The sequence below is a fragment of the Astatotilapia calliptera genome, chromosome 5 (genome assembly GCF_900246225.1).
Source record: "Astatotilapia calliptera chromosome 5, fAstCal1.2, whole genome shotgun sequence".
Taxonomy (NCBI): Eukaryota; Metazoa; Chordata; class Actinopteri; order Cichliformes; family Cichlidae; genus Astatotilapia; species Astatotilapia calliptera.
Window position 1 is genome coordinate 26931536 of NC_039306.1, and position 11795 is coordinate 26943330.

Genomic DNA, 11795 nt, shown 5'->3' on the forward strand with positions numbered 1-11795 from the left:
AAATAAATTAAATGATGAAAAAAATTCAACAAGCAGTCCTTATGATCCAGCTTAGATCAGGGTATGATAAGCAAGCTTTCTCCAGAGATACAGCTCCAGGTTGAGTCATGGGAACAGGAAATTAAAGACATGAAATTGCTTCAGAGGCTGCAGCCGCTGTAGTGTTATGTAAGAGCTCGGCACTCAAGGTCAAATCAAGGTAATTCCACCAGTAGCAACAACAACAACAAAAAAAGAAAGAAAGAAGAAGGGTGTGAAATCAAAAGTAAAGAACCATCAGAGTATTTCCCTGTGTTAAACAATGTATACTGTACATATGAGGGATGCTGTGTTAATGTTCATTTGGGTGATTGTGCAGTGACATAGAACAAACCCTCTTGTTTTGCTGCTGCTCAGCTGCGTCCTGTCAGGGACGCACGCGGAGGATCAGCGCTCACGAGTGAGTGAAGGATGCTGAAGGTGGTGTTTGACATAAACGGCGGGAATCTGTTTGCATCAGGGGTAATTTAATTTGACATTTTGACATTACAGAAAAAGATCGACACCGCTTGTTTCGTGCTTGCTGCATGCAAGCATGTAATTTGACAGCACAAAAAGAGCGATGAGTAATTATTTATTTGAGCATTAAGTGATTTGACTAAGGAGCTTTATTTAAATTCACAACCGGCTGAGATTTGATGTTAATATCTGATGATGAAATGTGTACACTGTGGTGCAGTCTGTGTTGCACCAATACAAAAATGGCAAGCTGGAGCGAGTATATAATGGGTGTTAAGGATGTTAAACAAGTTCTGAATTAATACACATTTGTTTGTATTCTTGGGTTGTGATTAAAGAGCTTCATTTAATTATTTGTCGATATTTTGCCTTTAAAATTTCCCATTATGATTATTTATTACTCTCTTTGTTGTAGCCCCCTCCGGTTTTTGCAGTCATCTCTTTATACATGCAGCAGTCACAAAGCAACTTTCTCATTATTTTGAGGTTCTACATGTGCACCTATGGCCGACCCTTAAAATAATTTGACTCTTTAATCCAGCTAGTCGCCAACCTTGTGTACAGCTCGGCAGGTAGGACAGCCGCATACTTCTCAGAAATGTGGCTTACGTGCTAAGAGCTCAACAAAAAAGGGAGGGGAACAGGTTTCAGATTGTCCGATCCATCGACTGTATGTGTCTAAGCTTTTTTAATCACTTTGCCACCACCCCCAAGCCCAGACGCGCTGCAGTGGCCGCCTCAAGCTCATCCTAAAAGACACATTTTTGGTTAAATAAATGTGATGATAAACAGGAAAAAAAAATCACTTTGCCAGTGCTTGGCTAACATTTGCACATTGCAAAACAATGAGAACAAACTCATGTCAGAGGAGTTTTCACATGCAATCCTTTGTCTACTCTGTTTCTACACTGTGTTCATAATTAAAGGTAAAAAAAACAGTTGGAATGACAGTTGATTTAAAAAAAATCAGATCTATATGTGCAACAAGTATTTGCATGGATGTGAATGAAATCCATCTGTAGAACTAAAACAAAAGTGTGGTCTTTAAAATGAAATCAGTCTTATGAAAGATCCTAAAATGCTTCGAGAGAAATGACAGAAACAGCAGAGCTGAGTGATCATTTTTGAGCTGTGTGCAGTTTTACTGTTTTGGGAGCAGCTGAGCATTCAACCGTATCACTCCTGTCTGTGCTGTGCAAATGCAAACCAAACCATGTCAAATAATGTTGAGTTTAAATTCTGCTGGAAGTGGTTTGGACTGATAGCACTTATGTGTTAGAAATCTGCTCTTCAGATTCTAATTGTGTGTAAAATAGACCCAAATCGGTTTTATTGTGACAGTGTTTGATTGATTTAAGCTCATTGTGGTGCTTTACCTGAATGATTTTTGGAACAGGAAGGATAAGAAAACATTTCAGCTTCAGGGAGAATATGTCCAGCTATTGCATACATCTAGAACAAAGTCGGATTTACATTGGTTTAATATACGTATAATGCTTTCACAGTATTTAATGTATACAATAACTAGTAGTGGTGGGAATCACCAGACACCCCACAATACTATATTTTGACAATATATCAGTGTGATACCTAACATTTTATGATTTACTGATTAGTGCAGTAAAACATATTGCGACTTCTCAGCCGTTTCCAGCTACAAAATCTGTCCTCAAAGTTAAAAGTTATCTCACTTCAGTTTTTTTCTGCAAAATGAGATTGCCAAGCAAACAAACACTGCCACTAAAACCTGCCATAAATGTTGCTATGAGACTGAGTCAGTCTGCAATCAATCTGGTATCAGCCTGTGATTGATACATGCAATCTGTTTCTAATAATACAGCAGTTAACTGTAAAAATGTCACATATTTCTTGCTGTCTATACAGACAGATATTCACATTAAACTATTAAATTTGCACTCGTCAGACTTCCTGTTCTATAAGAAGATAACCAGAATACAACCAGCTCGCAGCCTGCTAAGACAAGAGTTGGGTTGTGCTCAATGATGACAACTTATTCAGACTGATGGCAACATGTTGGTAATCGGTCTCTGTTTATAAATTACACAGAAAATATTTGCAAGCTTTCCACAGTCTCTCTGAGAGTGACTCCAGTCACTCCAAGTCAGACTGTGACTGTTTGCAGAAAGGTTGTTTCCTGTCAAGAAATCACCTTGTGATCAAAAGTAGTTGTGAGTGTGCAACAACCTCAGGCTCTCGACAACAATTTAGTAACTGCAAGTTACAGCTGGTATGTGAATTCAATACAATCAATTTTGTCGATGCTAGGACGTCGCTGTCCTAATTTTAAGTGACTGAGCCATTACCTTGCTCTTAATTAGGAGGTAGCTTTGTCAAGCTAAGTGTGTCCCTTGTTGGATGGTTTTTCAGTTAAACCAGTCTGATCTAAGTTTTCTCAGGATGGTGGTGCATAAGATGAGCCCTTTTGTTCATACTATTCAGAGTATTTTAATTTATATAATAATATATCAATATTTGGTGCCCATGTATTGATATTTCTCACCCTGAGGCAAATGGGATAAGCTCCAGCCCCCTGCAACCCTGAATTGGATAAGCGGAAGAAAATGGATATCAATATTTTATTGCCATGCAAAATATTGCAATGCTATGCTGTATTGATTTTTTTTCTTTGCCCTAGTAAGCAGCATATCAGACAGTACTGTGTGTTTGTGTGTCCAGCCAGTGTGCTTCAGGCCATGGCTGTGCTGGTTTGTGCCGAGATGTACCAAGTGAAACGACTGCAGCATCTGTGTGAGGTCTGCGTATGTGCTTACCTTCAGAGCATGCCCAGTAGAGAGCTGGCATCAACAGGCATCAGTGTAGTTCGACTACTCCGCAGGGCAAAGGTGAGTGAGTATCAAAGTATCCAGTGCAATATTTTCTTGTTGAAACATAGTCTGTTAATCAGCAGCTGCCTTAGGCTCCATCTCTAGCAGATGCTCATACAATTTCATTTAGGAGAAGACCTGCATTTCATATAGTGTCTCTATTGATTTCCAGTGCCACAATGCAGAGCAGCTCTATATCTGGCTCCTCCACTTCATCGCCAACAACTACCTAATCTTCAGTCATAAACCTGACTTCCTGGAGCTCTCAGGTCAGTGTGCAATTTTAAAGGGATAACTGTTCTAAACACTATTACAGGTATCACCTGCGAATAAGGGAGCAGCCTTTACAGTGTTGAAACTACCCTGTGATTAAGTGCTTTGAAATAAAGTGAAGGTGTCCCCCCCCAACACCAGTCCATCCAGCCAAAATCACAGACTGTATAGAATCAATCAAGATTTCCAATTTTATTCCCCAAATTGAGCATTTCTTGCTGTACCAGTCTTGTTTTGAAACCAGATGTAAGGGATCTGAGAGAAACTAAGAATTAGTCACTCATACAACAGTGACACAAAATAGCCATGTGCTAAAGCATACCTTGCTTTACTGTCCATTTGACCCTAATTTACAAAATTAATATTTTGTATTCAATAACAAACTAGTGATTGAGATCATCAGCTCATCAGGAAAGTGTAAACAGGAGGTTTGTTTTACCAGACTTCTAAACAATCTGAATTTTTTTTCAGCAGAGAAGTCGTCCCCCTGCTGGACAGAAAGAAAGCAGATTTAATGCACTTCAGCACCAGCTTCACTTCCCAGAGACAGGGCGGGACAGTCCCACCCAGAGACAGTCCCGCCCTGTCTCTGGGATTTCTCCTTTTTCCTTGTCGATATAATTATACAGACTACAGGCCAGCTTGACCAGCCACTGCACAATAACCCATTCACTTATTTGCATTGACCAATAAAATCTCTTAACACACCTGGCCCATCCCTTATCTTCTCTGTGTGACGTAAGGGATGGGCCAGGGACAGAGTTTAATGTGGAAGAAGTGGTAAAGATGGACAAACAAAAGTGAAAAGGTGGAGCTTAAAAGAGAAAAAAGAAACTACAAATAGATGCAGCAAAACATGTCAAATTAACCAACATGTTAGCATCTGCACTGTCGACATTAGTACCAGAAACAACTAGTATGAAGCCCCCTGTTCTTTTATTTAAAAAAAATATATAATAACAAGCCCTTACAGTCATAGGAAACTGTTGCTCGCTTTAGTGGGGAAGAAATGCAGGAGGGACAACAACTGTAAATCTGTGGCTCAACAACAAAGTATAATTAACATGGTAAGAACATAGATGAGGGGAAATAATTATAAATAGAGATTCAAGCGAAATTAATGGCTACTTTGACCACGTGCTACTTCTAATACCTAAAGTGTAGCTTTTAATCGTCACATGCTGCCCTGCAGTGCAATTAATGTGTCCTAACTCAACAACAATCTACTGATTAAAAAGAGAAACTGCTTTACTATAAATAATCACACTGAAATATATACATATACACATCATTTGCATACATGTAATGTATCCTTTTTAAACAATGGTTTTCCTTTATACATATAAACAAAAAGAGAAGAAAAGGATTACAGATTATCTGTACATTTGGGATAATTAGCCTGTACACTTAACGTTGTGAAATATAACAGAAAAGAAAAAAAGTGAAAGACAGAAAAAGAAATAACACAAGTATTTCCTCAGATAACATAGTCCCTGCAAAATAATCCCATTTGTTGTTATTTTTTGAGTCAGGGCTCCGTCTAAAACTACATGAGGTATAATCAAAGTGCTCATCAGTTATGTGTAAATTGAAATTGAACCACACTGAACATCCACTTGTTTTTAGATAATAAAATTAAAATCATTAACTTACTTTTTTTTTTTATTGGAGAATCAAGCATGGTCCTGGAAACCTGTGGAAACCTCCCATACAGCATCATAAAGCACCGTGTTTGTAAATTAGATTGTGACCTGTCAGACCTTTAAATAGTGACTCCTCATACTAGGTTCAGTACTATAACTTTACCCTTATATTATATTTAATACTTAATGTTTGTGCATATTACTGACCACATCAAAGTAGATAAAGACAACATCAACAGCAAAATTGTGTAGCAATCCCACTTTTTTATTGTCATCATAGGTCATACAAATATCAGCCTCCTTAAAGGCCATTGGACGGATATTATAGTAACAGTATAACAAAAGCCCAACAAGTTCATATTCCATATGTGTCTGAGTATTGGTCAAGTATGATAAATCTTCCTCTAACATTTTAAGAACAAAAACATCCAGTAGAGTACAAATTAGTCTAACATGTGATTGCGTTTATATGTGTCCAGATGAGGAGCGCGAGCAGGTGGAGAGGCTACGATGGCCGTCCAGAGGCTACCTGCAAGAGCTCAGCGAGTACCAGCAGCGACGCCGCAAACTCCGCAAGTCCCGCTGCCTTGTCATGTGACCAAACCTGGACGCCAAAACCATCTGTGGGGAAGAGCAAAGGAAGACAATGACAAAAGAAAAGAAAGGATTCCAGTGCACATCGACGTGTGGGAAAACTGACAGAAGACATGTTTTTTTCTTTTTATCCTGCTGCATGAAGGGCTGATCGAGAGACAACGATGCAGAGGAAGAAAAGGAAAGACTTGTTAAACTGCTGCGACGCGCCTCTCCTCCCTCAGTGGACTGACTGGCGCATCCTAATATGACTATTCCTTCGAGGGCAATAATAAAAAAACTGATCCATAAAACCCAATAAGACTTTAATATGACTGGCCACTGGCCGAATCTCTGTGAAAGATCGCATTTCTAATGGCGTGCAAAGCTGTGGATTTCAATATTGACCAGTGACACAAAATGGCTTCAGTATAATTACTGATATATCAAATGACCACACATCTGTCAGGAAAACAACCAGGATCATGTGCAAACTATTTCAAACTACATTAACGGGTAATGTGACTTCAGGTTGATTAAACAGGAAGATCTCCTCAACACTCAATAGCTTCTGTGTGTCTTCTGTAGGATTGACGCAGGACCTCTCTGTCATAGATGAAACCCTTGATCACTCATGATGCATCCCATCTGATCTAAAGATTGTGAACTTGTGAAAACAGTTTCTCAAAGTGCCCGTATATAGCTCATTTACAGGCTCGCAGTTTTATTTTGAGGCTCCTCAAGAATAGGTTTACATACTTTATTGTTCCACAACATGAAAGCATGCAGCACATTTCTGAAACGCTCCCCTTTTTCTGTTCATGGCTCCTGTCTCTTTAATGCCCCTGGGGGGAAGTTTCTGATTGGCCCAATGAAAAGCCCTCTAAGATTTTGTTAAGATCTAACAAAAAGTCATGGGAAATATTACTTTTTTTATTTTTTGCAGCAACGTTCATTTTATTCTGTTCAACTCGTTACTTTTCAGTTTGTGTGAATAATGTTAAACAGTGAGCTAGCTATCACCAGTAAGTCATGTGACAGAAGTACGGGTCTCCCGTTCAGTCACATGACCAAGAGATGGCCTATCCGAGTTACCTTTTCACTCATTCACTCAGTCCTTGTGTGTCATTAAACTCTGGTTCATTCACTGTCGGTGTCCAAGTCAGCTTCCAGCAGATTTGCTCAATAACTCCACTTTTCACTGGCCACAGCAATTTAGTAAACACACCTGGGAAGGGAGGGAAGCTAACCTTTGCGTACAACATCTCTATAACAAAAGCTCAGTGTTTATTTAATTTATTTTCCATTCAATCCAGAGCCTTTAAAAGTCTCTGGGGTTATTGTTACTGTTTTCATGTCACCTTTTGCGCTAAATTACATCCTAAAATTTCCTGACAATACAGATGAAAGATTCCTCCCAGTGCCCTAATCTTAAACAATCCAGATCTGCACCAAACATCATTCTTTCTTTGGCTCTGCTTCACCTCTCCCCAGGTTTAAGAAACTGGGTGAGGTTGTATTTTGAGTGAGTCAGTTAAACAGCACTGAAATAATAAATTATTGACTCTAGGGTAAACAAATGATCCCGATGCAAGTCATCCACAATTCCTGCTGTTAGCAGCGTCATATGTATTTTCATGTGTAAGAAAATGAGCAGGACAGGTTTAATTACAACACTTTAGTCGATCCTTTCACATCGATGACACAGCCTCATAAACTGTCTTGCAGCCAGACTGATTTTTATAACCACACAGTAGAGTACATAGGTGTCAAATGAAGCAGTTACACTATCATGGAGAAAAGGCTTCAAATGTAAGCCTCAAATCAAACAGCATCTAGCCTGTAATTAATATCTGTAAACCAAATCAGCAACAGTAATAACATTTTTCTTTCAAAACTCCTTTTTAAAATCTACTGAGGCGGACTTTTACACGCTTTCCTTTGCGGGTTAATGAGAAAACATGCTTTTCTGTTTGCAATAATAAATAACGACCTGTCGCTGTCACAAAAAACAAGGAGGAAAAAAAAAAAAAAAAAAAAGAGCACCGTATTATGAACATAAGTTAGTACAGTAAAAATCTCAAAGCCTCTGGGTGAATACGAAATATTTCTTTTATCTTTTTTTTTTAATTTAAAATGTTTTTTAATCATAAAGAGATTATGATTTATTGGTGCTCAATTATTTTTGTAAACTATACCGTATGTGGACATGATTTTTGTTTTTTTTAACATTTGGAGTCGAGACGAACAGGGTGGCACTACTTTCCAGTCTAATGTTTCACGGCTGTTTACTCGATTTAAAAAAAAAGGGGAAATGGAACATAACGGCTCAATTTGTTAAATAAACCTTCACCTACGCGAGGGTGAAAGCGATCAGTAGTGACAGCTAGCAGATGGGGTTTTTTTTTAATCTGTGGATCACAATCAATCAGGAAGCGGCGTGTAATGCTTTCATATTCTATTTCTGCAGTATTAACAGAAATTCTGTGTATATAGTACAAGCAAGCTCCCACTGTCAACCAGCTGCTGCACAAATTCCACTAAATTCTGTGTGTAAATATCCTCGAATACATCTTGATCTGCTAATAAACAGGAATGCAGCGATTTATTGATTGATAGTCGCCTTGTAGATATACATCGGCCTATTGCCAAAATAGATGACATTCACCAATAACATTGGCGAATGTCTTCGTTCGCAAGAGTTTGCCGTTATCATCTCTGGGATCCACTTTCATAAATATGTATGACTGAATTTGTGCTCACTGCGAGATAGTATGATGAAAGGCTGAAAGACGCTGAAACAGTTCACTTATTTATTTATTTTTGTCCTATCACAATAATAAATCAAACTAACTAGGATCAGAAATCAGCCAAATTGTTATTTTAAACATTGGCAAAAACCCAGAACGTTACAATCCTGGTGGTGCATCCCTACTAATACGAATCAGCAAACAGCAGGTGAAACTGTGGACTGTGAAACAAAGTGTATCCCAGTGCTGCATCCACACCTAGTGTGGAGACACATGGCTCCTCTGAGCCTGTGCTGTACAGACTGTAGAATACATGGCGTCTGACTTTAAATAAAGACATGTTTTAACATACCGCTGACTCCATCGCTGTCTTCACTGGCAAGTTACTGCTTATATGTTTGTTTGTTTTTTGTCTTTCCCTGGAATTATGCATTCTACACTAATAATTTCTTAATAATCATACTGTAATGATCATAGCGTATGTTTCCTCCTGAATAAGTGGAACGATCTTAATGAAATGTTGCATAAATATTAGAGTGATGTGATTGCAAACAGCTGTATGGTGTATACAAATATTTTATACAAATCCCACAATCGTATATATTTGTACATTTTGAGAGTTCAACTGAGTGCTAAACGAAGACGTGCGCAGGTTTGCTAGTACCTATTAATACCAATTTCCAAACCTAGTGACGAGCTAAACCCTGATGGGCCACAGGTATATACAAAATAAATAAATAAATAAATAAAATCACCCAGCTGTACTGTCTGCCTTTATATTTGTGAAAGAATAGATTACTCTAAAGAGCTCTCTGAATTCAAGTGTGGTAACAGGAGGCCACTGCTGTAACAAGTCAGTTTGTGAAATTTCTTGAATCCTAAATATTCCCGCAGAGCGCCAAACACCAAATGTTATTAATATCAGCACAGAAACTGTGTGCTGGGAGCTTCCTGGCATCAGTTTCCAGCAGATCCAGTAACAGCTTTTATAAAATACGTAAAACAAACTATATAACTTATAAAATTATTTTTTTAATAATACGAAATGCGATTTGTAAACATCACCACTTTTTTTGTTGTTAAATAATATTTTCCTTGAGTATTCCTAACTTACACTTTCTAAGCGGTTGTTATTATTTCGAGCATTAGTAACAGGGTGTGTGCTGTAGTTTAAGGTGAAGGGAAGCTACATTCTCAGAGTCCATGCCATACCTGGAGATCTTCAGGTGAATCACTGCAGGGCCCCAATGGATTTCAACTTGCCCTCCAGTTTGCCACTCCTCTGGAGGGCCGCCACATCACTGCCACCACCGATGCACTCCTCACCGATGAACACACGTGGGACCTGAACCAATACAAGAAAAAAAGGAAGAAATTCCCTTTCAGCTTCATGCACAGGGTCAGTGATCTGTGAAACATGTGCATGAATATCGGAATATCTGTGGTACTGTTGGTCTGCCACGGCTTCTGCATCAAAGGCAGCATGCATGAGCAGCAAAATCTGATAACGCATTTTATCTCGTCACAATCAAAATCAGCACAGGGAGCTTCTCTCATGTTACAAACGCTTGATTTTCTCAGTTTAAGTGAGAGATGGGGGTGAAGTCGGGTGACTATGAAGCTTGTGACAGTCAGAACTTCCCCGAAGGGACCCAACCCCAGACTTCTTTCTCCTGTTTGTCTCATTACATACTCCCTCGTGTTACTGCCACCAATCATATGCTAGAACACTTCTCGAGTAGTTACTTCTACCACAGTACATTTGCTTTTTGCATAAACAAACACAGAGATAATAAAAAAGCAGAACAGATCCAAATAATAAAGGTATATCAAATCAAATCAAATCAAAATAATACTTTAAGGACAAAAAACTGTAGTAGCTGGCGTGTGTTGGATTTGAAGAATGTCATAATCAGGAGGTGAAGTTCCTTCTTGAAATTGTGATTCATGTAATAATGGTGATTTCCAGATTATCAAATGGGCATTCTTACTTAGGGTCTGATCTACTGGGATTTTCCTGAACAACCATCTGTAGGGTTTATAAAAAATGGTTTGAAAAAGAGAAAATGTTCAGTGACTAGTAGGAAGGTAACAGTAACTTGTTAGAAGTATGCATCTCTTAACGCACAACATGTTGAACCTTGAAAGCAGGCAGGCTGCAGCAGCAGAAGAGCACACTTGGTCACTCCTGACAGGAAAATGAGGCTACAAGCCTGACAGCCCAAAACAGATGTTTGGAAAAACGTTGCCTGGTCTGAAGAGTCTCTAAATGACCACAATGTACCATCATCTGTTGGCTGCTTCCAGCAGAAAAAAATGTGCCATGTCATGTCAGCTACTGTGTAATGTCATCATTTCAAAATGGACCAAAATCGCTGAGGAACATTTCCTGCACTCACTGGACATTTTATCTACCTTAATCCTATATGGAAAATCTGTATCTGCTTTATTTTCCATTTAATACCGGATGCTTTAAGGCCACGATGCTTACATTTCATTTCCCACAAATACGTAGAAGTGTTCTTTAAATTTTGTGTCAGTGCCCTGAAGATACAACGATATTAACACTGAATTTATGTGTGTGTGTATTAAAGTAAAGCTCTCGCCCTGCTTGAGACGGAGAGGCTGTAAGCTTACCGTACGGGCTCCAGTAAGTTCCAGGAAGTAGTCCTGCATACTGTCCATTTCGCTGTGGTTGCTTATATCAACGCACTCATAATGTCCCGGCTTGAACTTGTATTTCTCCAAAACCTCTTGAGCCATGGTACAGTAAGGACAGGTGGGTTTCAGAAACACCACCACTTTGTCGCCTTTAATTTTCGCCTGGACAAACTGCTGCGCCATTTTAAGTTTCTTGGTAAAGTGACGAGGAGGTGAGGAGTTCCCTACTTCTTTCCTTTTTTTTTCTTTCCAGATTAATTTTTTCGATGCAGAAGAAGAAACGTGATCTCTTTGTTTTCAACAGTCATTGGTTAAGTCAATCATTCCAAGTCACGCCCTCCTTCTTAAAGAGACAGCGCACAGATTGGGCACGAACCGGACAGCCACAAGAGTAAAACCACTGAGTAGGGAAGTGGTTGTTGGTCATCTGACACAAATCTAAACACTACTGCAGACCAGTAGACAACGTAAGATGCACGTTGCTTGTGTGTCTGAAAAAGTAGAGCCAGTTCAGAAGTATCTTAAACCTGCATTATGTTTAACGGGCAGCA

At 39.0% G+C, this 11795-nt stretch overlaps 2 protein-coding genes across 4 annotated transcripts in view; one reads left to right on the forward strand and one right to left on the reverse strand.

The window, feature by feature from the left end:
- The window catches only part of rhobtb3 (Rho related BTB domain containing 3), a 31317-nt gene extending 22382 nt beyond the window's left edge, over positions 1-8935 (forward strand). For 2 of the 3 annotated variants that reach the window (XM_026168557.1, XM_026168556.1), the window contains exons 11-13: positions 3196-3362; positions 3517-3613; positions 5740-8935. In XM_026168557.1, the coding sequence (XP_026024342.1) occupies positions 3196-3362; positions 3517-3613; positions 5740-5858 (383 nt within the window). In that variant the 3' untranslated portion in view covers positions 5859-8935. Of the gene's footprint in view, positions 1-3195; positions 3363-3516; positions 3614-5739 lie in introns of those variants that run through there. The other variant, XM_026168558.1, reaches the window with a different exon arrangement.
- On the reverse strand, positions 5821-11566 carry glrx (glutaredoxin (thioltransferase)). The gene is made up of 3 exons (XM_026168559.1): positions 11221-11566; positions 9796-9928; positions 5821-5881 (listed from the first exon to the last, which is right to left on the reverse strand). The coding sequence occupies exons 1-2, from the start codon at positions 11425-11427 to the stop codon at positions 9815-9817; spliced, it is 321 nt and encodes a 106-aa protein (XP_026024344.1). The 5' UTR covers positions 11428-11566; the 3' UTR covers positions 5821-5881; positions 9796-9814.
- Positions 11567-11795: the final 229 nt, after the last annotated feature.

What these genes read in the sequence shown, in the direction of transcription:
- glrx (XM_026168559.1), bottom strand. Translation starts at nt 11,427, where the DNA reads ATGGCGCAGCAGTTTGTCCAGGCGAAAATTAAAGGCGACAAAGTGGTG. An exon ending in AACTTACTGGAGCCCGTACG is followed by an intron (nt 9,929 to 11,220) that starts GTAAGCTTACAG and finishes GTATTGGTTCAG; the next exon opens with GTCCCACGTGTGTTCATCGG.